A 25,180-nucleotide genomic window follows, 5' to 3' on the forward strand; every position below is an offset into this window, starting at 1 on the left:
GTTTCTATGTGAGCTGATTTATCGAATCGGCACAATTTTTATTATGCAGCACGAACTTTAAATAAATTATATATGGATTCGAATACAAGAAGTGTATTATTAATGAGGTTAAATTTAATAGTAATTCCTTAGAATTCACTAATTACATAATTTTACCTCATAAATGTGTCAATTTTAAAGTTTCAAATTAGAAAATTTATGTTTAGATAAGGTTAAAGGTTAGGAATTAGCTAACATCAAACTTTACAAATATGTATATGAATGATATTATGTAACAATGTATAAAAAACATAAGAGATATATGGATAAATAAATTACTGTGTCTAAAATATTGTTATCCATCTTTCTTTATTAATCGATTACTTAATCTTTTTATTATAGCAAAATCGGTAAATTGTTATCACTGACATTTTAATATTAGATTAGCTGTTTGTACGTAGTCCTCCAAATACATATAATAGTTGTTTATAATATACATGTAAGAATAGATTCAGAGTAATTACTAACGTATAATTTTGTATAATTCAATTAATTTAAAAACAATTACAAATACGTTCCGTACAATACTTTCACGCGAATTTCTACTCAGCGTGTACCACTAGTTGCGCACATTATGATAATATGTATTATATAATTTAAAACAAGAATATTATCGGTAGTGTATACTTATAGGTGGCATGAAGCGTATTAAAGATTACATTAGTTTGAAAAATTTATAAAGCCCATTATAATATACGAAATAAATAAAGAAACTAAGAAAGTGTGTAAAATACTTATTCAAAATTACTATTATAACATAAATATAATTTTACAAAGGAGGACAACAGTACCGGTAAATACAAAATCCAGCCCAGAGTCCAAAGTCCAAAGAATAAATAGATACGTCACTTCGTTGACATCATCACTTCGTAAATTCATTCAAAAACTAATCCTAAACGAATTTATTTTAACTCCAATGACACAATCAAGGAACGATGAGGAGCGCAACTCATCTGCGTCGGATTCTGGATTTAAACGAAACTGTACATACATACACATATATTTCATTGAATATCCTATAGCATTAAATGCACATGAACAATAAAACGGCTATGCATATTGTAAATATCAAATGTATCCAAAACATTGAACTATTTTTATAAGAATCTGCAGTAATCATTTGCACGAAAATTTCGTTCTATGTATCCATGTGGTAATACATAGTAAGGGTTAATATCTTATATCCATATTGGGTACAATTGATTACGAATATACAAATGAAGAGCATACACCATAAGAACTAATAAGAAGTATACAGTGGACTGTAACTGTGAACCATCCGATTGGTCACTTCCTTTATTGCATGAACCTCGATATCTAGATATTTCTTCAATCCTGTTTTGTACAACAATCGAAGTTCTATTGTACATATTTGATTGTTCTAACATATTCATTAGAATATGGTTTTTCAGAATCCATTGTAACCAAACGGTATCCTACGTTCATCCTAATATCCCATACAATACGACGTGAGCTCCCCTTAGTTAGCAGTTGTATTGATTTCTATGATGGCGGCCGACCGGCGCCTGCACCGTCCACACTCGAGAAACCTAAAACAGCTTTTGTCGTGTTTTCCTCGAAATGCATTAATGAATCGTGTACAGTGTCTTCTATCTATGTTATATATTTAAAGATTAATCAGATGTGCATGGCATACATATTACGTGAGTTCCTTTGTTAAATTTGGGACTTATTAACTGCGGAATAACCGACGAAACGGCGAAGATTCGACAACGACGATGATGTTCGTATGTCTGCGAGGTCCTTGACGCGAAACCACCACTGGTGTTCAAATTCCTGACATGAGTCTCGTGATAATTTAAAAAAAAGACGGTGAGTAATTTTTTCGAAGGGATAAATGGTGGTTAAATACGAAAGAGAAGATTTAAGATGTTTTTGGTTATGTTCTGGGAGGTTCGTTAGTGCGGACTGGAACAGCGTGCCGATCAAAATAGTTATAATAAGTTATGTGTATATATTTGATTATATAGAATGAATCACGTAACAGTCACACTAAGATTATTAATCCTCAATTAGAGATCTATTTTGATTATTTTTTCCATTAACATAGATGTATAACCTTTCAGATCATTTGGTACATAATTTTATTTATTAACCTATTAACCGAATTATAGCTTAAATCGCCATACTATACAAATAAATCCAATTTAGCTATTTTGTTCAATGATATATATGTGTTTGTTAGGATTTTTTATGAATAAAAGTGTCCAAGTGTCTATGTTCCTATTATTATTCACTAGATCTTCCCCTAGATTACAACCAATAGATAATAAAGTAGAAATTCAAACTTTTTTCAGAGGCAAGTTGACTGTGGTTAACTTTGGTGTAACTATTTAGTTCTATTTTTACTCCCCATTCACTTTTAAGTCTGGTGTAGACTTGGCGAACAGTCGCGATCGACTCTAGACTCTAGAGGGTTGCACCAAGTACATATTATATTTTAGATAAAATGCACGTGGCTATTTTTTTACTTTTCTTTACAATATTTCAAATTTTGTGCCGTATTCTACGAAGAATACCTTCTTCATTCTTATATGTTGTATTATTTTCGATATATTTAAAAATTTCTTTTTCTGTTCTGTTTAATAAGAAAATGTTTTGTACAACTTCTCATCTTCTTCACTATACTATATTCAAATTAATTACGCGCGATAATTTAAATATTCATCGAAATAAATATTCATTGTTCGCCGAATAACAGTGAATTTGCTCAAACATAGAGTAAAAGTTAAACATTTGTACAACTACAGCTTGTTCCTTTTTTTTGTAGTGACCTTCGAAAAAAATTTTGCTTTACGTAAATGACATTGCGTGAATAGTTTTGATGAGTAATTTCGAAGTTTGCTAAATAAATAGTATCCTCTTACGTGATGAAATTTAACTAACAAAAACATTATATAAAATGTTCTATTCTAATGATATTTATTCTTACTCAATGTTTTCATTTTTCTAACCTCAAAATCATTGTTTTTTAAATCACCAGTTTGTAGTATATACACAAGTAATTAATCGTAAACATTTGCGTTATCGAATAGTTGCTTTTCTTTCTTTAAGTAACTTTCATTGTCCGGTCGCTCGGATAACACTGTAATTTACAAGTTAAACAAATCGCGTTTAGGATTAGATGCGTGTGGTATCTCGCCATGCTTGTTGCATTGGGGAGATTTCACTTTCGCTGCGTCTTCAATCTTAACAGGTAAATTCGCGGTTGGAAATGCAAATCGACCCACGGTGAAATCGACAGATAGAGAAAGAGTACCCGATCGAAAAGACAGACATAAAGCGTAATAACTGATCGATTATAAGTTAGGCGATGTCGGTGGCGTTCCTCATTTTGGTTAGATACGATATCAATTGTAGTTGAGGAAATACACATGGATATTTTATTTATACCCTTTCGAGTTATATAAAGAATTTAAAAAAAAATAACTTTAAGGTTATGGTCATGAGAATACTAATGACAGCAAATACAAATATTGAAGTAAAAATAACATATATATATATATATATATATATATATATATATATCTTTTTCATATATACATTATATCAAATACATAAATGTATTCTAGTACATCATTAATTCTGAATTATTTTTTATTGTAACATAAATCTTTTATTCTACAAAAAAAATTTGAGACGCAGTTTTGACGATTCAAATCGTCGGATGACGGGATAATTTCGAATCTTTAAATAGAATTGTCAATAGATTTGAATTTGTTATAGCTTTTCTTGTGATTAGAGTAACTTTCACTAAAAAGTTTTCAAAATAATGCCGCCACGATACAGCGAGATATAAGGTGATATGTGATTAATTTGTACGATTAGAAAACAAGAGAGAGTCAAACTACAGTAAAAAGGAAAATAGGTTGCCTATTGTCAGACATTTTTTTTTAATCAATGTGATTGAAAGTGCATGTGTATACATAACAATTAAATCTTATCGCTTTTCTATAAAAAAATAATTTAAATATTTAGGTATTGTTAATGACAGTTAATGACGATTTTATCTAGAATCTTTAGTTAGATCTTAGAAATGTAATTATCCTTTCTATAACATTTGAATTAAATAAACATTAACTAAATCAACACAAATATTATTGTTTTTTCTTAATTATTTAGTTCCATTAATTTAAGCAGTATATATAATAGCGTATATAAATAAATATTGATATGAAAGTTCTTGCTGTTATTAATTATCGTATATTTCTCGCTATTCTCTCGAGTCTAAACATTGACCTGAAAGTGAGGTTGATCGTGGCAAGTTCAAGCAACCGGTACAGAAGAAAGTGCGAGCCAGCCTCCGATCAAATCATGCATCAGGAAAATGTTGAACAAATTGTCTTTATCGACATATGCATGCGCTGACATTGGCATTAGTTGCAATGAAAACGTAGTTCATTATAAATTTCCTGTCTAGACGAATCTGTTAATTTGTTTCATGTTACATCAATTGAAAATTTATATTTCCGACATACACAGTAAATGTTTCTTTTTTTTTTGGTTATTTCCATGGGTAATCGTTAGAGCATCTTTAGAAGCCTTTAAAAAGATTTTGAAAAGTTGTTTAAATATAGTTTTGATCTGTCTATTCATATTTTCAATTTGTTACGTTATGTAAAATTTTCTATATTTTCCTAAACAGTTCGAATCAAATCAATTTTGAATCATCTTGAAAAATAAATTAATTAATAACCTTAAATATAAAGATAGGATGCAAAGGCCGAGATAACCTCCAAAAACAAATAACATCTTGTAATGAACAATGATAAACAAAAGTTAGAGTACAAGGTAAATAACAAGACACTGCAAAGCAAGAACTGCTTTCAAAATGAAACTTGTAAAACGTACGTAGTATACAAGATCAATCACCTTTCACCTTTTAAGATAGCCACGAGTTGGATGCTATCGGAGCTTGCTTTTCACCATGTCTATTCTCTCAGATTTCCTTCAATATAATCTGCTTCTATTAATGACAATGGCTTATACGTTACAATATTGTATCATTCGCAGGAATCGATAGAAGATGACAGTTGATACTATCTAATGTCTATTCGGTGTAGGGGAGGGGTATTAAACTCTGTTAGTAGAGAAATCCGTATTAAAGCAGACATAGTGTTCTCAGAAGATGAAACCTTCTGAATGTTATGGGAATGAAGTAAAATAAAAGAAGATTTTTTAATTTACTTCTTAACTGCAAAAGGAAACCTTTACTAGACATTTATCATGGTTCATTTAATACATACTAATTGAAGTGACAAAAAAGAAATAGCAGAACAGTGAAAGGATTAAATGCTATGGAAGTTAGTAATAACTGTTCATTAGAATTTATAGCTAAAAGAAAAAATAAATTCCTACTTAACGCAATTGTACAGAAGAAATTTTTAGAAACTCAATAAATAATACGCTCATAATTGAGGAATCAAATTGGCTTCGATTCATGTAAAACACGTATACTATCTCATTATTTCTTCCATAATATATTTCTGTTTTTTTATCCTTTCCTTTTTCGCTACTTCTAATCATGTATAGTTATTCGGTAACTTGTAAATTCGATCGCATTGGAGGTCTAGTTATCGGTTGATATGTGTAGATTCCTTCTTTATCATTGGTCTGAATTTTCTGAATTCAACGATGAACGATAATAATGATTTCACGGTTATAACGATCTGAAGGATACTGATGATTTCGACTGATTATACGTGTAGTTGGTTAGCCTCGGGAGAAAGGAAGTGTGGTAACCACTCTCTACCTGACAACTTTTTCCTTCGTTTCGACCGGTCGTTTCGCCGGCAATCGACTATCGCAAGGCTCTGGAAAGCAGTTTCACTGAATCAACTATTTAGATCATATGCCAGATATAATAATTTCAAATTATTCCCCAATAAATAACGATTCGTGTAAAAGTTTTCATTTTTCCATTGCAGGCAATTCGAAATAAAAATGTATAAATAGATTCGCAGACAATTCCTCGAAAAATATGACGGAATTTAATTGTTCGTAATAATCTTTGATCATTTTGTAATATTAATTTTAAAAGGAATCAGGGATAAATTTTGTGTTTTTATATTTAAAATAAGATAAATTGTTTAGAATTTTGTTTTTTTATATTTACATATACGTTACGTTCCTTTTAGATACACATATTTTTGTTCGGCTTTAGGTGAGTAACCATGTACGTATATTTAGTTATAAACAAAAATATGTGTATCTAAAAGAAACGTAACGTATATGTAAATATAGAAAAACTAATATGTACTCTTTGTTGCATTATAATTATGTAATTACTATAGGCAAATAATTGCGAGCTCTTTGAAATCTGAATACCATGTTTTGTACTAACGGGAATGATTTTCAAATGTAGACTAAACTATCCTTTAAAAATTTAGAACCTTTTTTTAAGACCGATTTCACATTTCTATAAGTAGTATACATCAAGATTATCCGCCACTGCCGCGCCGATTGCGCTTCTGATGTTATGTAGTTTCTTACTACTAGCAGTGAGGTTAGAGTTCGTATGTTCTACAGTACAAGTACAGTACAGTACAGTATAACACATCCTACACATATCAAGGTTGTGAAAATTCTTTTCATCACATATGTATACATATTTTATCGGCTGTATGCTTATATTTTCTACTTGTTTTATCGTAAATTGTTATTTCATTCGTATGATATAGAAGACTAAGAATCATAATGATGTAAGTCAGACCACTGCCATTTTTCGTAACGATATAATATAATTTTCATATAATATTTAAAATATAAAATTTCGAGTTCTTTCCTTTAAACAAATTGCAAAAAGATCTAAATAAACTATCGTTCATCTAAATAAGCTATGTGTAAAGATTGCATTTCGTAATTCTGATAACGACGGAGGGTGACGATTTTTAAACAATGAAATATTTACGACCGGTTCTCGGGACGTTAGTAACAGTCAACAAATATTTAACGAACATAGTTAAATATTAACTCTTTGAATCCACATACATTTCGCAATATTCATTTCCGTGATACAGGTATCCACGAATTCGAAGTATGCCAGTAGATCATATTCTCTCGGCACGTATTACATATATGTATAACTTATAGAAGTAGATATTCCATTTGTCGATGCACGCGCCGTCGTGGGAATAATTAGCTTATATGATTTAATTCCATTATTCGAGTTAAGATAACCGATTAATCATCGAATTTTTTCAATAGTTATTAAAAGAAAGACAACGAGATCATGAAATTTTTATGATGTTAAAGATAATAAACATGAAATTAATCAAACGTTAAAAATGATATGTTTAAGTCGTACAAAACATAAGAAAGATACAAAACTGTGGTCAGGATAAAATATACTTTTGCTGTGGTTTAGTGACTAAGTGTTCATATTTACTGTACTTCATTGTCTTTTCTGGAACATTAACTTATGCCCCTAAGCAAGTGCATACATTATTCTGATACAGAATACAAAATTACTGCTTCTTGTTTATATGACAGTAGTATCTGCATATTACTTGCTTATCCCTGATATAATCTTGTCATACGTTTCGCAGCAATTAACCAGCTGTCTGTTCACTGTTAATTTTACGGGTTACATGAATTAGGAATCGCGAGAATGATTCGATATATAATTCTCGTTTACTAAATAATTTTAACGAACCAAAGTGTATCGTTAGAGCAATTAAACATGTCATTTTTAATTAGAAAGATATGAATTATTAATGGAAACATATAAAGCGTTCAATTAACCTTTTCCCAAAATCCCCAAATAAAAGAATTTTAGGGAATTTCAAAACGTCGAAAGAATTCATACGTTGTACTATATAACAAAGATAACCTCAATTTAAAAGAGGGACTAGCTAAAAAATCCTGGATTGGAAGAATTCTAGAAATATATAAATTGAAGAAATTTTTATTATAAAAAATTAGGATAAATCAGAGTTCTATACAAAGTAGTTGACGTAGAATGTGTTGTGGAATCTAAGTCCAACTTTCTCTTGTAATTTAATGAGAAATGCGGGAATCTGAGAGCATGTAGTTTATGTGTTCTGGCACTAATAAACGTACGTTATATTCTTAAACGTTCTGATATTCAATTAGGACTTATACCGAATCCTGATGTGCAGAATAAGCGTTGATATTATGTAAATGTTCTTTTCAAAGCATGAGTTCTCGATTCGTACATACATGTATCTACATACATATACATATGTATAGGAAAATTGCAGGTTAGATATACATATATACAGATATATGTATACATATGCATAGGGAAACTGGAGGTTAAATTAAGAAGTGGTTAAGGCTAAGATATATTTGCTTCTGGTAAGATATTTTACTAGAAAATTTGGTCACGCCATATTATGCCTAGAGCAGTATGCTAACTCTCCTAAACTTATGCATTCTCCAAATTCTAAACAGTTAAGACTTCTCGTAGAAGATGTCTAATAGTTTTATATTAAAGTGCTAAGTAATGAAAAAAATATTGGTTATAAATATTGGTAAATTTTACAAAAGTTAATTTTCTCTAAAATGAAATTTCATATCAAAGAAATGTATTTCATATTTTCCATTCGTTTTTGCGTAAAGATCACGATACATTGCATAAGGATGAATGTGTAAAATGTGTAATAATTTTGAAATCACGTAAAATATTTCTCCGAGAATTGCAACTTTGATGACAAGTATACCGCTTAATTCGCAAATTTTATAGGTTATAAAAATGCAAACGCGTACAATTCGCGTGCTATTGCATCGTCATCGATTAATTTCACAAACAAGTACTGTAGCGTTCTAATTACGAGGTCTTTAACGTCATTCGTTTGCAATGAAAGTAAGAACTTAAATTCAAAACTTATCAACAAAAAAGTTATCATGTACAAGATTAAAATGGCGTAGAAAATGAACAAGAGTACTTTATGCAGGAAATACAATGTATAATTAAGCAAAGCATTATATTTTCACGGTTGTAAAATATGTTTAGGATGAAGTCTCGTGATAGTTTGTTAATTGCAACTTTCTCTAATGTGATATCAGATTTACAATATAGCAAACACATAGTTTAAAGAAACAGAGAAAATAATCGAAGAGGAAACAACATCACATTTGTTATATTAATCGTTCCATAAGTATCATTTTTTTTTATTACTATAATTTTTATGAAATATTAATCCCTCTATATGGATTACTCAGTTTATTATAATTATTTCAAACGCTTTTGCTTATACTTTCACTGCTAATAATAAGGAGTGTTATTTCGAAAAGTAAACAGTGTGATTAGTGAAATATTTTTATCCAGATTGCACACTATTTTTTAATTGATATCAATGACGTTTCTACTACACGTATAGTAATTGAGTTTTATATTATCACATCTTACATCTTTATAATAGCTATGTATTTCATTATCAATAGTGTGGCATTTGCTCATGGGCTATGCGTACGGAAGAGGGAAAGAAGTAAATCCGGATGAAAGTTTGCTCCGGGCGCAATTGGGTTCCATTGATCTCATTTTGTCCGTGAAAACAACTTTTTTTATTTTTACCAATTCTCATTAACCACGCGAATTATTATAATTAAGGTCATGAACCATTGTAATAACACACAAAGAAAATTATCTAATTTTTAAGGAAATTTGGTAAAACACAAAATTCATCAAAAATTGTATTTTGTATTTTATTAATCTTAAAATGAATATTTTATAAATGAAAGTTTTGATCGAAGTTTCATATGAATACAAATGAAGAAAGTTTTATATAAATAACTGTTTTGATTCAAGTATGTACTTATTCGAGTGAGTCTTTGTAAAAGTAGTCATTTAAATTATATAAATAACGTAATAAGAATAAAAATTTCTGTTTTGAAATATTTAAATTCTATAAAATAAGAAAACATCTTGCGCGTGTATGTTTTTGATAGGTTATCTAAATCTTTTTAAAAATATTTCAAGTATAGCACAAGATCTCTTAAATCCTTAAAATTATTAATCTTAGATCGACAAGTCCAAGGTTATTTTATTAACCGTATTCCGAAATTCAAAAGGTCGATTGATTGATTAAATGACGATGCAACGGAACTTCTGCGTGAACGAGCAGTTTCTTGACCGAGATAAATACCAGGCCGAGCGAAAAAGAATGAAGCCGAAGCGCGAAGAAAAAAGCACAGGCCGGACTGCTGTATACTATACGCGTGTACGCCGACGAAAGTAACCGGCCGCGCTTTCTCCTTCTGCAGTCAGATTCCTTCAACTGTTTCTTTTTTTGTCTCCATTTCCTCCTCCGCCTCTAACTTTTGTCAGAGCACGAGAAAAAAGGATGGGTCAGTGATAGTTATGGACATGATGGGCATTCACAGGTCAAGCTTTGAAATGCCTACAAGTGACTTAAGAGGTTATGTAGCACAACAATGAATAACCACCAATTTCTTTAATCGTCTTTCTTTCTTTTTAACTTTTTCAATTAAGCTTAAAGATCTAACTCAAACTATAAAACATTTACAAGTGATACTGTGCTCTTTAAGAGGTCATGATTGTTATGAAAGCATTATACAATAATTGTGTTATAATGAGAGTAGTAATCAGGAGATAAAATAAGATTTGAAAAAAAATAGATAAATATATACATGCATATATAACTTGTAACACTTACGTTACATTATAGGAAGATAAATCGCTTTCATCATCATCATACGGTGTTAGATACTAAACAGAAAATTAGACATTAATCATAACAAAAAGAAATTGGCTTTTGGTTCCAGTAGACTTCTTTGCTTCTAGCAGAGGAGTGTTAATTTATATTGTACTTTTTAGTTTTAATGTGGTCTATGCATCGATTATTGCAATGCATAACTGACAGAAACATTCCAATTAGTTGATCCCATTAAATATCTATGAGATGAATCGAAATCGGTTTTTCCTTACCTCCGTTTACGGATTCCTCGAAAGAAGCATATGCTTCCTGTTCAAATTCATCCATATTTTATCCAATTTACATTAGACAATTAATTAATGTTATATCCTTCAAATTAGGGTACAGAAAGTAGGATTATGTATTCAACGATTTTTATGTCAAAGAGATTTTGACAATTGCGAATCTCATGAATTATTTCTCTTTTTTTGGGTTTTTTAGGTTATCTTCGAACAGCTGCAGAATTTTTATCTAAATGCTAGTTGGTATGGGTTAAGTTTTGTCCCTCTCTTTTACATTTTATAATTTATCTTGGGACGGATGCAAAACGTTTATTTAAATGATGTCCCAAATTTTGTAGTTGGCAGCTAAACATTTATGCAAATAGCGAAAATAAATCTTTTTTAAATTGCTTGCTATGTGATAAATGGAAAGGCAACTTAACTTGCTATTCAAATATATTTATAGCGCAATAAAACACGTGGGTTTGTGATACGAAAATTTAATAGATTCGTTTAGGAAACGTAACTTTTCGTCTGAAGCTTATATTGAGGAATAAATAAGTTTATATTTGGTTTTAAATGCCTAAAAAATGTTTTCAAGTAAGAGATGATTAAGAACTAAGAATTAGTGTATTTAAATATTCGGAAACGTGTTTTACGGTTAAAAGAGGACCACTGACCTGTTTTAATTCATCACTCGAAAGACGAGTTTTATGTTGTGTATCGCTTTCTCTTGGATCCATATTTACATCCTCACATCTGCCCGCGCGACATCTCTTAAAAGTCTCGTAAATAGCTCTGTGCATACTTCTATCGACGCTTATACCACATACGAATTTGCTTATAACCCGATACTACTTTGATCCAATTTTGAATCAATGAATATGGAAATTTTTCATTTCCAAAAACTATAATTTCTATAAAACATAACCTTCCTTAATTATTTCAGCTTCATTTTATTCTCAAAGAAAGCCAATATTTATCTGAAGCTATTCAACAGTCTCCCTTAAATTGAACCATTTCCCATCGCGCACTCACCCTCCTATAATGGTACTATTTTGTACTTCTTCCTTTCCCTTTCTCTCGACCAGCAAGCATCTCCACCTGTCAAATCATTCAACCAAAAACGAGAGAAAAAACCCCGGCCGAACATCCTAACCTTCACCTCGAAATCGAGGCCACGAACGAAACAGTCGTGTAACCAGTGCTCTCGAAACCGATCCGGTTGTGGTTCGATCTATCAGCCACACACAGCGTCGTCGGTAACGTTCCACAGTGGTATACAAAGTGGTAATTTCACAGTCAAAATCCAAGTTTTTGAAACGTAACTTGGACTTTGATCGGTCTTCATAATAACGATTTCTCTTGCGCATCCAATCTTCTATAGGGCACGAATTTGTTTATTTCAACGTGTTTCTTAATAATATTAATCAAATCCAACCCAAACCGATATTCAATTCATTCCGTTAATCAATCACCTGCCGATACATGTAAGTCATAAAACATACATAAGTATGTGTCTAAATAAACTGCACGATATGCATAAACTTTTTACGTATAATGTAAATAATGATCTCCGCATCTTAAAATTAATATTTTTGGATATTTGGATCATCAAAGCAATCATACATGTTGTAAAAAAAAATCACAAATTCGGTGTTTTCCAAAACGAAGTTCAGCCCAGATTTGTATTGGAAAAAGATAGATACATATAAAGACATTTACAATTTTGGCGACGAAGTGCCACTTCTCAAAGCACTGTACATTCGAAGAACTAACACTCCCCTCGATTATAGCCCCTCATTCGCTGTAACAGCAGAGGGGAGAGGAAAGCAAACGAATCGCGCGGGGTGGGACACGCGCCTTCATCGTTTTGACCGATTCCAAACGATCTATCCCCACGGGTTCGATATAATCTTCGAAGTAGCGGAGGGGTTTTGGCCTCGTTTAACGTTTCACGTGCCGATGAAATCGTACCACCTCCGGGAACGTGAGGTTACCACCAGCAGGAGAATCGGCAGACGGACGACACCAAAGTTATAAAGTGGACCGGAGAAGAGGCTACAAGGCGCTGCCACTTTGCCGATCGACCTCGTCGTATGACGATCCTCTCCTCGTGTGAACAAGTACAAGTACCGATTCCTAGCGGCACCTCCGCTGGTGTCAGCTGTCCGACAGTAGATTTATTAAAACGTGTCATGTCACTTTGACAAAACCGCGACTGCGTGCAGGAGAGTAGATCGCAGAGTAATCGTAGAGGCGCTAGTGACTATTTGTTCTCGATATATACGATATTAGACCGCTTTTGTATAATATTTAATCGTATTAGACGTTCGTCGTTGGTGTGTGCGGGGAAGAAAAGGATCACGACGGTATCGCCGTTAGCTTCTTGACGATCAGTAGTATACGAGGTAAGAAACTCCCTGACCTTCTTGTGCTGAAATCTATTCAACTGCTCTTTGAAAATTCAACTTTATGTGCAAGTGTGAAAGAAAGACTTTAACTGGAGGTCCTGTGGAAATTTATCTGGAAAATATGTGATTTTTGGGCATTTTTGAACAAGAGTAAGTCTCTATGAAAGTTTTGGATCCTGTTCCTGAAATTCTAAACTTTCTGAAATAGGAAAAGAAAAAGAAAAATTAAGAAAAATTGTAAATTCTTATCTTTTTTTTTGTACTCTCATAGAGCATGTAATTTAAACATTTTTGGGGAGAAATATAGTTTTGATTCAGGTGTCCCTAATGAAGTTTTGGATAGAATTCTAGATGAGGTTCCCAATGAGGTGTACTTTTCCTTTGAAGAGTTTGTAATTATTTTCATATCCTTCGTCAGAGATTGAAAGAAAATCAAAGAGATTAACAGAAGAGTAGCTGCTAACGTTATGATATAGTAGAACCTCGATTATCCGAGGTAATGTGACACGAGTCTATCTCGGATAATAGAAAACTCGGATATTGGAAAAAATTATAAATATTGCAAAGGCTATTAGTATTCATAAATCGTATAATAAAATCATAGAAAACATTTTGATAATGCAACTAAATAATGTTTTGATAAAATACATATATTTAAATTTAATTAATTATTTAATCGGTTGAAAGTTTAATTAAGTGCTTTTACAATATCTGTCTATTTATACTTTTGTACTTTTCGTGTTAAAATTCGTATTAAAATCGTTTAAAACTTCGAAAAAGATGGTTATGCTAAAGTTCAAAGGACCTCAGATAATACGGAACTTTTTAAAAACTTAAAAAAAAAATTAAATTTCACTAACAGAAAGATGTAAATACCAAAATTAAATAAGAACACAATTAACTACTATGTGAAAGAATATATTTAAAAAAGGAAAGAGAAACGAATGAAAAACGATACACCGTAAACGAGGGTGTCTAGAAATTAACATATCGTTCGACAATGAACAGCTTGTATCATGTGTCGATTGTGAGATATCCACGGCGCATTCCATTGCTTACAGCAAATAAACTAGTCTTGTAGGTAATTTCACTCAGCTTCCAGAGATTACAAATTGATTTATCAGAGAGACTTTCTCCCGAGAAATCATTCGCTCGTTGCTCGTACCAGCCATTTGAAGATCAGTGACATTGTAGCTGTATATTCTGCCAACGATTAATAAAAATCACAATTTATTTTCTTCAAAATCGCATAAAAACGTCGGTTCGTTCCAATGGTTTAATCACAAGGGGAGAAACTGTTTTAGAAGAAGTTGTAACTTCTTTTTTCGGGTAATTTAACCTCGATGATTGGCCGTATTTGTTTCTTTAAGTGAGACTCAAAAATGATACTTTCGGTGAGTGAATGTATAAATTGGACGAAGCGCTGTATGGTAGTTCCAATTGCCACATACCATATACGCGGTGTCTTGCAATAAAACGATAAATTCGAAAGTGAAATGATCATGTATATGAGAATGAATCAGAAATATAGAATAAAGCTTTCTAATGTAAAGCTTCGTTTTCAAAGAAATTGAATTTGAAAATTTTCTAAATATAACTACGCATAAACAAATTTCTACTGACGCTATTACTGTTAGTCCTCCGTCTGCGACCTTACGTTTACTGACGCCGTTTATATATTAGATCGTCTAAATCCACGCAGTTTTTCTCAGGTTTTTGCTTTGAAAATCCCTCGAAATTCTTGAATACTCTCCCAAGTCTCTAGAATATCATCCAATAGCTTTTATTTGCTACATGTTACCTTAATTTTTTTAAGCAAAGCAAAATTTAAACAGAAATATAGAAATAATGAAAAAGTGTTTAAAATCATTGATCGAAAATGACCCAACATGCAGATGGAGGGTTAATTATACGTCGATAAATAATTAATTTTCCGATATTGGACGGTTTAAATATAAACAAAATTTTCCATCCCTTGATAATTCTATAAAATAATGAACGCGAAAGAAAATAAAAAATCTTATACAAAGAGAAAATTTAATATCAATATCTATGTGACAATAATTCTATCATATTTTCTTATATATATATTTAACAAAAAATCAACAAAACTTTAAAGAAATAGTCGAACAAGTTTCATTAACAAGAAGCATGCAAACAGCGTCAGATTTCGCGGATCCAATCAACGCTCCATAAGGTGGTTTAATTAATGCAAGATGAAAGCTAAATTTGCCATACCGGGGGGAGAACATGCACTTGCACTTGCTACAAGTTCACGGCGAAGTTAAACCGCAAATGAAAGTAGACATTCCTAAGTTGCTGTCGGAGCATCGACCCAACTCGAAACCCGAGCTGTTCGAAAGATCCAACGAAACGTGTTTTCCCGCAGACGATTAGGGAGATAGCGTTCGGTTTGACAGGTATAACGTGAAAGTTACATATGACGTTTCCAACTTTAAGTGAACGGCCGGATAACGCGCATAGAAGCTGCTCATTAAGCGTAGGATAATGGTGGTAAATCGCACGTGCACAGTCGTGCGCACGTTCCGCACAGGAAATCTTTGATTCATTTTTATTATAATCATTCGTTTAGTATGTGTACCGTTTGACCGGTCTCATGAAAATTCTGCTGTAATTACAAAAAAGTTATAAAATTATAGCTGACTATTACAGTAATTAAATATTCGTTTTCTATAATACAAATGTAAATTAAAATAGGCATGATAATCGTTTGTAATTGGAGATAAGCTTATATATGAGCTTACAGTCACTGTCGTGAAATGCATTGTAATTTACATTCAGTTTACTTTTTATTAAAAGTACACTCCAATCTCGAATCTGGAATTATCCGTTCACAAGTGTAATACGATTTAATCTTGTTTCAGGCAATGGCAAGCTTAATTAATTCCACAGCAACTTTAATAAATGATGCCTACAATTACTACCTCTGGACGCTATCCCTTGCCGGTAAACAGCCATATTAAAATTACAAATACAATTTTCTTTCGATACTAAATAAAAAATGCATTATTTCGAACCCTAATGTACTTAATTATTATAATTTAATAATAGTTTAACAATTAAATTTAGTAACTACGCATTTACAGATGAACGAACGAGAGGATGGCTTCTGGTCGATTCGCCAAAACCTACATTGATATACACTATGTTGTATTTACTCATTGTATGGGCCGGGCCAAAGATCATGAGAAATCGAAAAGCCTTCAAGTTAACGTGGGCACTCGTTCCGTATAATCTTGCGATGGCCTGTCTTAACGCGTACATCGCGATACAGGTACATTGTTTTCGCTATTAAGAGTTGGTTATGCATTTTATAATCCTGGTATCTTAATTTGTCATACTTATTATTTGCAGTTATTCGTAGCTTCCACCAGGTTACGTTATAGTTATGTGTGTCAGCCGATTAGGCACGTGACTCGTCCAGACGAATTGCAGGTACATACTAATATAAATTTTTTAATTTAAATTTAATTGATTGAAAAATAAAATAACAATTGTTTCCGTTAGATTGCTCATGCAGTCTGGTGGTACTACTTTAGCAAACTTTTGGAGTTCTGTGATACGTTTTTCTTTATCTTGCGGAAGAAGGATAATCAATTAAGCTTTCTTCATGTTTACCATCATTCCACTATGTTTTCGTTGTGGTGGATTGGTATCAAATGGGTTCCAAGCGGATCTAGTAAGTATTTATCTGTGTCCAATTCTTTCCAGACAATTATAGAGATATAGATAATTGACTACGTAAATACATAACTTGCCACTTGTGTCATCGATTATAATTTATTTCAAGTTAAACTACTACCGATCCATATAGTTTCTAGACACTTTTATTTACATATTTATTTTTTTAATTGGAATATTCGAAAAGAAAACTCATTTTAATTAAAAATAGCATCGAAATTAAATATAAAGTAAAAAAAAATTCATTTTTTAATCATTCTTAATTTCAAACTCGAATATTTAAATATATCAATTTATACTGCTTTATAGAATGAGCTATTCCAGTCAATAACTTTTTTTTATTTAAAATTAATATTCGAAGCGAAAACTTGTTTATATTTCTCATTAAATTTTGAAACGCAACTATTCGTCCACTTTCTCCTTCTTACTTCTAAACCGTTCAATGACTGTTTAAATGAATATCATTGGTAAAATACGATAAAAGTATAAAAACTGCTAATAAACATCTGCAATAGCGTATCCCACGTTAATTACTAACATATCCACTTTCTAAATAGCGTTAAATGCAATATTATTATATTATGTTATCGTATTATGACTAATATGTAATTCATTACATTGTAGTAAAGCTTAAGCTTGAACCGTATTAAACAATATATTTTTTCTAAATTTGTTTAAATTATACACATTAATTCCAGTCATGCTAATCGACGAATCCAAGATTTTATAGAAAGTTCACGCAATTATAGGAAATTATAATATCTCTTGGTTTATGTACAAAACATATCATAATATCTCTAGACATTTATGAATTACGAAATTAGGAGGGAAATCGTAGGGTCTCGTTTTCACTGAAATAAAAAATACTTTTTGGAGTATATAATCACATGTGTATTAAATTTTTTAATGTAATATGTATTCCTTTTTTCTTTTCAACTTGTTAGAATGAAATGTTTAATTAAAAATCCTTTTTTTTAGCTTTCCTGCCAGCCATGGTGAACAGTTTTATCCATGTCCTCATGTATTCATACTATGGCTTAGCCGCATTGGGACCCTCTGTAGCTAAATATCTCTGGTGGAAGAAATATCTGACGATTCTTCAATTAATCCAATTTACTACTGCCTTGATCCTCGGCATCAATGGGATTCGGTCGGGATGCGATTTCCCACTCTGGATGCAGTATGCTCTTGTCATTTACATGGTCTCTTTCATCGTTTTATTCGGAAATTTCTACGCTAAAGCCTACATTGCCAAGGTAAATTTGTTGGAAGTCTCCCTATATTGATATTAACTGTAATATTAACATTTCTAATAATAATTTTTTAGGGTAAACAAGCATACGCAGAAAGACAGTTAGAAAAAATGAAGGCGGATACGCAGTTGAAGAAAACAATTACCGGCGCAGCTATGTGTAACGGAAACATTACGAATGGACACGCCAATGGATATGCGAATGGTGTATCTAAGAAGATTCAATGAATAATACACTCCTAAGTCCTTCGTTAAGATATTAAGATCGCTTGAACTACGGTATATTTAGTTACAAAATAAAAGTGAACGGAAATTCTTGAAAAATAATTCGATCGGTAATGATAACTTAGAACCGGAATCTTTAGTTCTTGCAACTGCCACTTTTTTCGTGATGAGTGACGTTCAGTACACTATACTTATACATATATCGTTGCAGAAAGATCGAGTTTAATAAAAGAAACCGATATTTCTTTGACGAATTAAGGTAAACGCGACTATAAACTTACCGGCCTGCGATTTTTTAATTCTTGGATCAGCAGCACAAAGTTCGACGGATCGCTGGTCTAAGGTATTGTAAATACAAATTAGTCGAGTATATTAGCAGTTTAGTCGTCAGTAGGCGAATTACATAAGATCCAGTGTGATCAATTATGATAACGTTATATAAGTTTAAACTAAGCGATCTTTTGTGTTCGACGGTTCAAATCTGCCTTGTAAAACAAAAAAAAACAAAATGAAACAGATCGTCGTGTCGGAAACTGCCTTTAGATTTTTCTCTCAGTAAATCTAAGGTTAGAATTCAAATATGACGGTCACGTTAAAGTTGTAAGTACCAATATTTGCACATTTGACGTCTAGTTAATGCTGTATCGTGATATTCGAGTATGTTGCAGTCTCTCTTTGAATAAATGGAAAACAATATTCTAACACGATCATGAACTAGTATTCATGAAAATGTAAAGAATTTGAATTTAAATTTTGTTGTTATACATCTAAGATTATCTTTGTACATTATTTAATGATATTTTTAATGAACGTGTTTTTTTTTTGGAGTAACAAAAGATATTCTTTTATTAGTTATACTCGAAGATTTGTTTGTTTAATAACAAACTAGTAGTAATGTCCATCCTTTCGTTCGAATTTAATTTGTTTCGTTCGAAACAAAAGTTGATTCACTATGTCAATTGGTAAGATATTGATAAGTTAGATAAATATTTATACAAAACGTTTTTCTACAATTAATATTCTACATACAGATATAAATACACATAATAAATTAATTGCGTGCAAAAAATTTTATACGTTCCAACCAAAAATATCAAAACAATAAGACTTTTTATACATAAAGACTTTCTGGAAATTTAGATGTTTTATTGCACAAACGAATAACTCGTCCGTGAAGACATAGATTATCGCAAAACTTTTACAAAATAAATGATCATGATCGTTTGTAAAAATTAATTCGAATTGTTTAGGCATGTTTGTTTATTTAAACTATTTCTAAACATTATTAGTCAACAAAACACTGTTAATAAATTTTATTATTGGCGTAATATGTAAAGAACGTTGCAACTGTTATAAAAACGGCATTGCTGTGCAATGCAAAAAACTAAAAGATGCATTATGTTTATTTCCAATAATATTTGTTCACTATAACTTTCCAATAATATTAAAAAAATGACACAAACCAACAGATAAACTTAGATATAAAAGAGGTTATAAAAATGTATTATGTTGTATATTGTCACTATAACATAAACATGTACGTATTAAAATCAGGCTAAAATGTCTGTTACTGTAAGGATATTTGTTTCTTGTATTAAATTTCACTGGATGATATAATGCTGTAGTTCCGGAATAAAAGATGCCGGGTTTCGTTTGATTAAAATTTCGAAAAACTGGTCTATCCACCTTTTTTGTACTATTGCAACAGGTATGAATAACATTAATGAAAAAACCATTTATCCTTACATGATTGTTTGGAACAAAATAAGTAAATAAATTATGGGTATTCACTGATTCTCTCATAATCTCTCAAAATCTAAAAAAATTTTCCAAGGACTACTGTATTATACACACAAATTTGATAAAAATGTATATTGAATTTACAAAAATTAGGATTATAAAAGCTTGCGTTTTTACAAAAAAAGGTAACATAATTAAAAAGACAATATAGTTGTAATTTTTAATTCTTTTATAAAATTATTGTATCATAAACTTTTAATCTCATATACAATTATTATATATTATTGAAGTAAATAATTCGATAATAAAAAAATGCTACGTTATTTTACGAAAGTTTAATATTCTATTAGTTTGTTTATCAAAACCTTATACAAAATTTCGGAATATGATAAAAAGAATAACTATCCTACTTCATGAACATTGTAATATTAATTTTAATGCAATATAAAAATATGCAATAAACGAATATAATCAATACTAAATACTAAATTCTAATTAATATGTCACTTAATATAGAAATTGATATTAATTCGTACAGACAACTAATCACGACTTTTAAGGATTATAACAGCCAGCCAAATCGAAGAAATTTTACCGATGTAAGGCTGTATCTGACATACCACAGCAAATTCAACTGGATCATTAATATTATAAATCTTCGTCGCATGTAAATACTCGCTCAAATCATCGATGCTGCATTCACGTTTGTTTAAAATAAAACCATGAACGTGGTAAGCTCTGTATAATTGTTTCAAATCCCTTTTATCTAATTGTACTTCTGAAGAAGGTTCTATTTTAGAAATAAAATTTCGTAAGATAGTTATTGCATGTCGATTAAAGATCGTCGTTAAACCGATTGTGCTACGCCAATGAGCTAACTTATCTTTTAAGGCCTGCTCTAAATCCATAGCGGTCTTCTTAATTTGCCTTAGTTCTTCCTCTGTAATACTTAAATCTAATACTTGCACAGTATGATCATTTTTAGTTGACGTCGTAATATCAATGAATCGCCATTCTTTGCTTAATTTCACGTCGTATTTGAGATTATGGGCCAAAATAGATTTTTGCAAATTTTCCCATATCTAAAAAATATGTTATTCGTAATAATTAAAAAGAATTAATATTATTTTAAATAAATTGATGTGTAACTACAATGATACTAACACCAGAATGATTAATTAGTCGAGACACCTTCATTAAAGGACAATGGGTATCATCTAATTTATAGCATTTTCCAACTTCTGCATCCCATAGCGTATATATTCCGTTTTCACTGATGCTTAAAACAAATGACGTCCATTTACTTATTTGAGAAGAACCTATTATATTAATATAAAAATCATTAATACATTTTTTTGTTTACAATTAAAAGCATAGTAGACTAAGTACGATTACTACACACCTAATAAAACGTATGTCTGCAGATTGAAACCTTGTAATAATACTGCAAGTAGAGTTGCTCTTCCATAGTGATCCACTTTACGTATGTTTAATGTTTGACGTGGGGTGATTGGCCCATAATGATTAGGTAACGATGGTACAAGCATCACTAATCTCGCAGCATCTTTCGGATTTTCGACGCCGTCAATTTTATATGATGTAACGAGACATCGTTGAATTCCTTTCAATAATGTATTTATAGTAGTACTTTCAACCGACTTAGGAGTACTTGAATGATCCATTTTCATCAGAACGTAAATACGAGTACATGATTGACCAGGACTAGCTTGTATGTATCCAAATAACAAATTTGGGCTAAATAATGGAGATAATGTAATCCATCGCTCAAGTTCTTGATAATTTCTGTGATGTTCAAGAGGAATTCTGGCTTCACCTATCCACTGTTGACCCCAAACAGGATGCTGATCAAACAAGCGAATCTTTATACAATGCTCTTCATTTTGTCTTGGTAACTCAAAGTACATTGTTTGGTGCCATATAGGTGCCGAACCTTCTGCTATGGCTGTTGTATGTGCTGTGTTACCCCATTCAACTTCTACAAATGGTTGAACTAATGCAGACTCTTCTCTAATTGGTATTTCTATTCCTCGCAGAATAGTTACAGACAAAATTGTTTTTCCTATTGTATGGTGTCTACGGGTACCAGATGATGATTCTAGTGGGTGTTTAACTTGGAATAAGTTCCTGAATGATATATTGAGCAAAGAAAATGCAGGTTGTTCTGTTATGACTATGTCTGGAGATTTTGTTTCCTCTGTTTGACTTTTCTTAGGTGTGATAAATTCTGAATTTCTGCCAAAAGTTAATGCTGGGTCTTCCAGTAAAAAGTATTTCACTTGCTTTTTATGAATACTTTTCGATGGCTTGAGTAAAGACAAATGATTTTGTGGATCATTTGGATCATTACTTAATTTATAAAAATGAGATTCATATGACTCTTGTTCATTTTCACCATAACTACTTAAAGTAATTGTACAAGTGACGGTTCCAGCGTGTATTCTACCAAAATTGTCACTTATTGCAAAATCTATTTCTGCTGTATGATTCTCAATGTTGCGTTTTGGCAATGGCAATGGTAAGATGCTAGATTGACCGCTTTTAGTGTGTACTTGTGTAGAAAGATTATTGCATTCTGAACTCTTTATTAACAATTTATGCATCTTTCTATTAAAAGGACTATTTACCTTACATATAATTTTCTTTTTGAATAACAGATAAACAGATGTGATTTCTATAGAATTTGATTGATTGGTATTAATGTTTACTTCACGAATTACAATTTCTAACAATTTGCCAGAGAATTTTCGTTTTGATTCGTATTGTAAAATTTTCATGTTACTAAGTTCAGAAAGTTTAATATCACTGTAAACGAATGGATGATTAGAAGAATATAATCCATCCTCAACTAATGTAGTTTCTTGACATAATTTTCGCAGATTTTTAGTATCATTAGTAAGAACATTGATTTCTGAAACTTTATTCATAATGGGATATGCATAACAAAGACTTAAATCTTGTTCTTTTCTATCTTCTGTATGTTGTGCATATTCCTTAATGAAATCGATATCCTTCTTGAACATATTTAAAACAATAATGTCTTAATCAATTACTGTAAATATATATATATAGAAATTTGTTGCAAAACTATCAATATAATTGATATATTTTTATTATTTCATTCATTTATATTCCTTTCATCACAATTCAATGTTTATTTTAAAAAGATTGCCTAGCAACGTGTAAGTGATGAAAGCGCCATCTAGAAATTCAAAACTTTACCAGTATCCTCTTATTAAATGATTCGACCTTTATCAATTTAATGACTTTATATTTAAAGTTAAATTACACCATAGACAGTATATAGTACAAATAGAATTTCGTATCACGTAAATTAAGATATTGATCTTAGAAAGAAAAACATCAATAAATTTACTCTACCCTTTACAAATTAGAACGATGAACTTAGAAATTATATTTAGTCTAAGAATAACAACTTTGCAAAATTTTACGTATGAAATACATAAAGAAAACTATGATAGAGAAACATAAAGGCATAAACGCAAGTACTGCTTTACAAAATTAAAATTAACAAGCACTATATTAAAATGTGCATCCTAGGAGCAGCTGTCTACCATAATATTCAATCATAAGATGGAAAATACTTGTACTGCTTCTTATTCTTTAATACTGAAATATGTGTAGGCTGTGAAAGGAAATTCGTGATTTCATTCTCAATAATCTAATCATCGATATATATGGCCAAGAATTAGTAGATTATTAGTAATAAAGTTATTAGTATTATTATTATTAAAGTAATTAGTATTATTAGAAAATTAGTAATAAAGAGTTTGGCTAATAAAGGCGGAATCTGTAATTTATTCCATTTGTTTCAATTGAGAGTTGATAATATACATATGCAAAAAATTATAGTGATAGACATGATTCTATCCATTTTAGAGATAACCTCGCTATATCAAATGAAATAAAGAAAATATATTCGAGTGAATTGTTTTATTATCATTCGAGTTGCGTTTCTTGTATGATTTTACGATTGAAAGATTTCACAAGACCAAAAGAGATACAAAACTGTAAAGAGGTCAGAAACCACAGTAAGGTGAGATCGCAGAATCAAGAATAGAGAGCGGATACGGTCTATGCTTGTGGGCAGGAAGTAGATCAACTACAATTCATCGTATAATCAATCTACCGAAGTTTACATGTCGATCTTGGATGCATTCCTTACTTTAGTCTTATGTTATCTTTCTTATAACAAATTAACGTATCTGCTTAATGACTTAAATAGTTGCTAGTAAACTACAGTATACATTCGCAAATTTTGTTTAAAACTCATAATGTTAAATCAGATGTTTGAATATTTTTACATTATATTATTCTCAGTTTTATTATTTTTTATTGTTATTAATATTTCAGTATATTAATTTTGGTGCTATTTTTTATTTCCCGATTATAAGAACTAAAACTGTTTTCCTGGAATGTGCAATGTAGCAGTTTTAATATATTTTTAGGAAAATTCAGTTATGTTCATATTTGTAGAACACCCGGTATACGGAGACAAGATCAATACCTAATATGGGTGTACATAATACAAATACATATTATAAGATCCCATACACCTCGCCAACTCGAAAGGTTCTATGTCCTTTTTAATGCACATGCTACATTTCAATATATTTTATGACATTATGTATTATAATATTGTATCGAAACATTAAATATCAATTGTTTCTGTGAATTAAAATATTTAAATGTACTTTTGAAGGTACATATATTGCATATTTACTATAATATACACAATTATAAACTTCATACAGAAAAAGTTAAGAAAATATAAACAAATGTACCGTTTAATAAAAATTATTATTCATTTTATAATTTACACTTTAAAATCCTTATATTTTATATTAA

At 30.9% G+C, this 25,180-nt stretch overlaps 2 protein-coding genes across 2 annotated transcripts; one reads left to right on the forward strand and one right to left on the reverse strand.

Moving 5' to 3' along the window:
• The first annotated feature begins 1,556 nt into the window (after nucleotides 1-1,556).
• On the forward strand, nucleotides 1,557-19,062 carry LOC126874030 (elongation of very long chain fatty acids protein 4-like). Its single transcript, XM_050635593.1, has 7 exons — nucleotides 1,557-1,872; nucleotides 16,260-16,341; nucleotides 16,482-16,669; nucleotides 16,750-16,830; nucleotides 16,903-17,074; nucleotides 18,055-18,332; nucleotides 18,404-19,062. Exons 2-7 carry the CDS (start codon nucleotides 16,263-16,265, stop codon nucleotides 18,554-18,556), a joined length of 951 nt encoding a protein of 316 aa, XP_050491550.1. The 5' UTR covers nucleotides 1,557-1,872; nucleotides 16,260-16,262; the 3' UTR covers nucleotides 18,557-19,062.
• A 1,551-nt stretch (nucleotides 19,063-20,613) lies between these two features.
• LOC126873922 (coiled-coil and C2 domain-containing protein 2A-like) lies at nucleotides 20,614-25,037 on the reverse strand. Its single transcript, XM_050635300.1, has 3 exons — nucleotides 21,696-25,037; nucleotides 21,458-21,612; nucleotides 20,614-21,375 (listed from the first exon to the last, which is right to left on the reverse strand). Exons 1-3 carry the CDS (start codon nucleotides 23,332-23,334, stop codon nucleotides 20,836-20,838), a joined length of 2,334 nt encoding a protein of 777 aa, XP_050491257.1. The 5' UTR covers nucleotides 23,335-25,037; the 3' UTR covers nucleotides 20,614-20,835.
• Nucleotides 25,038-25,180: the final 143 nt, after the last annotated feature.

The sequence above is a fragment of the Bombus huntii genome, chromosome 2 (assembly GCF_024542735.1).
Source record: "Bombus huntii isolate Logan2020A chromosome 2, iyBomHunt1.1, whole genome shotgun sequence".
Lineage (NCBI taxonomy): Eukaryota > Metazoa > Arthropoda > Insecta > Hymenoptera > Apidae > Bombus > Bombus huntii.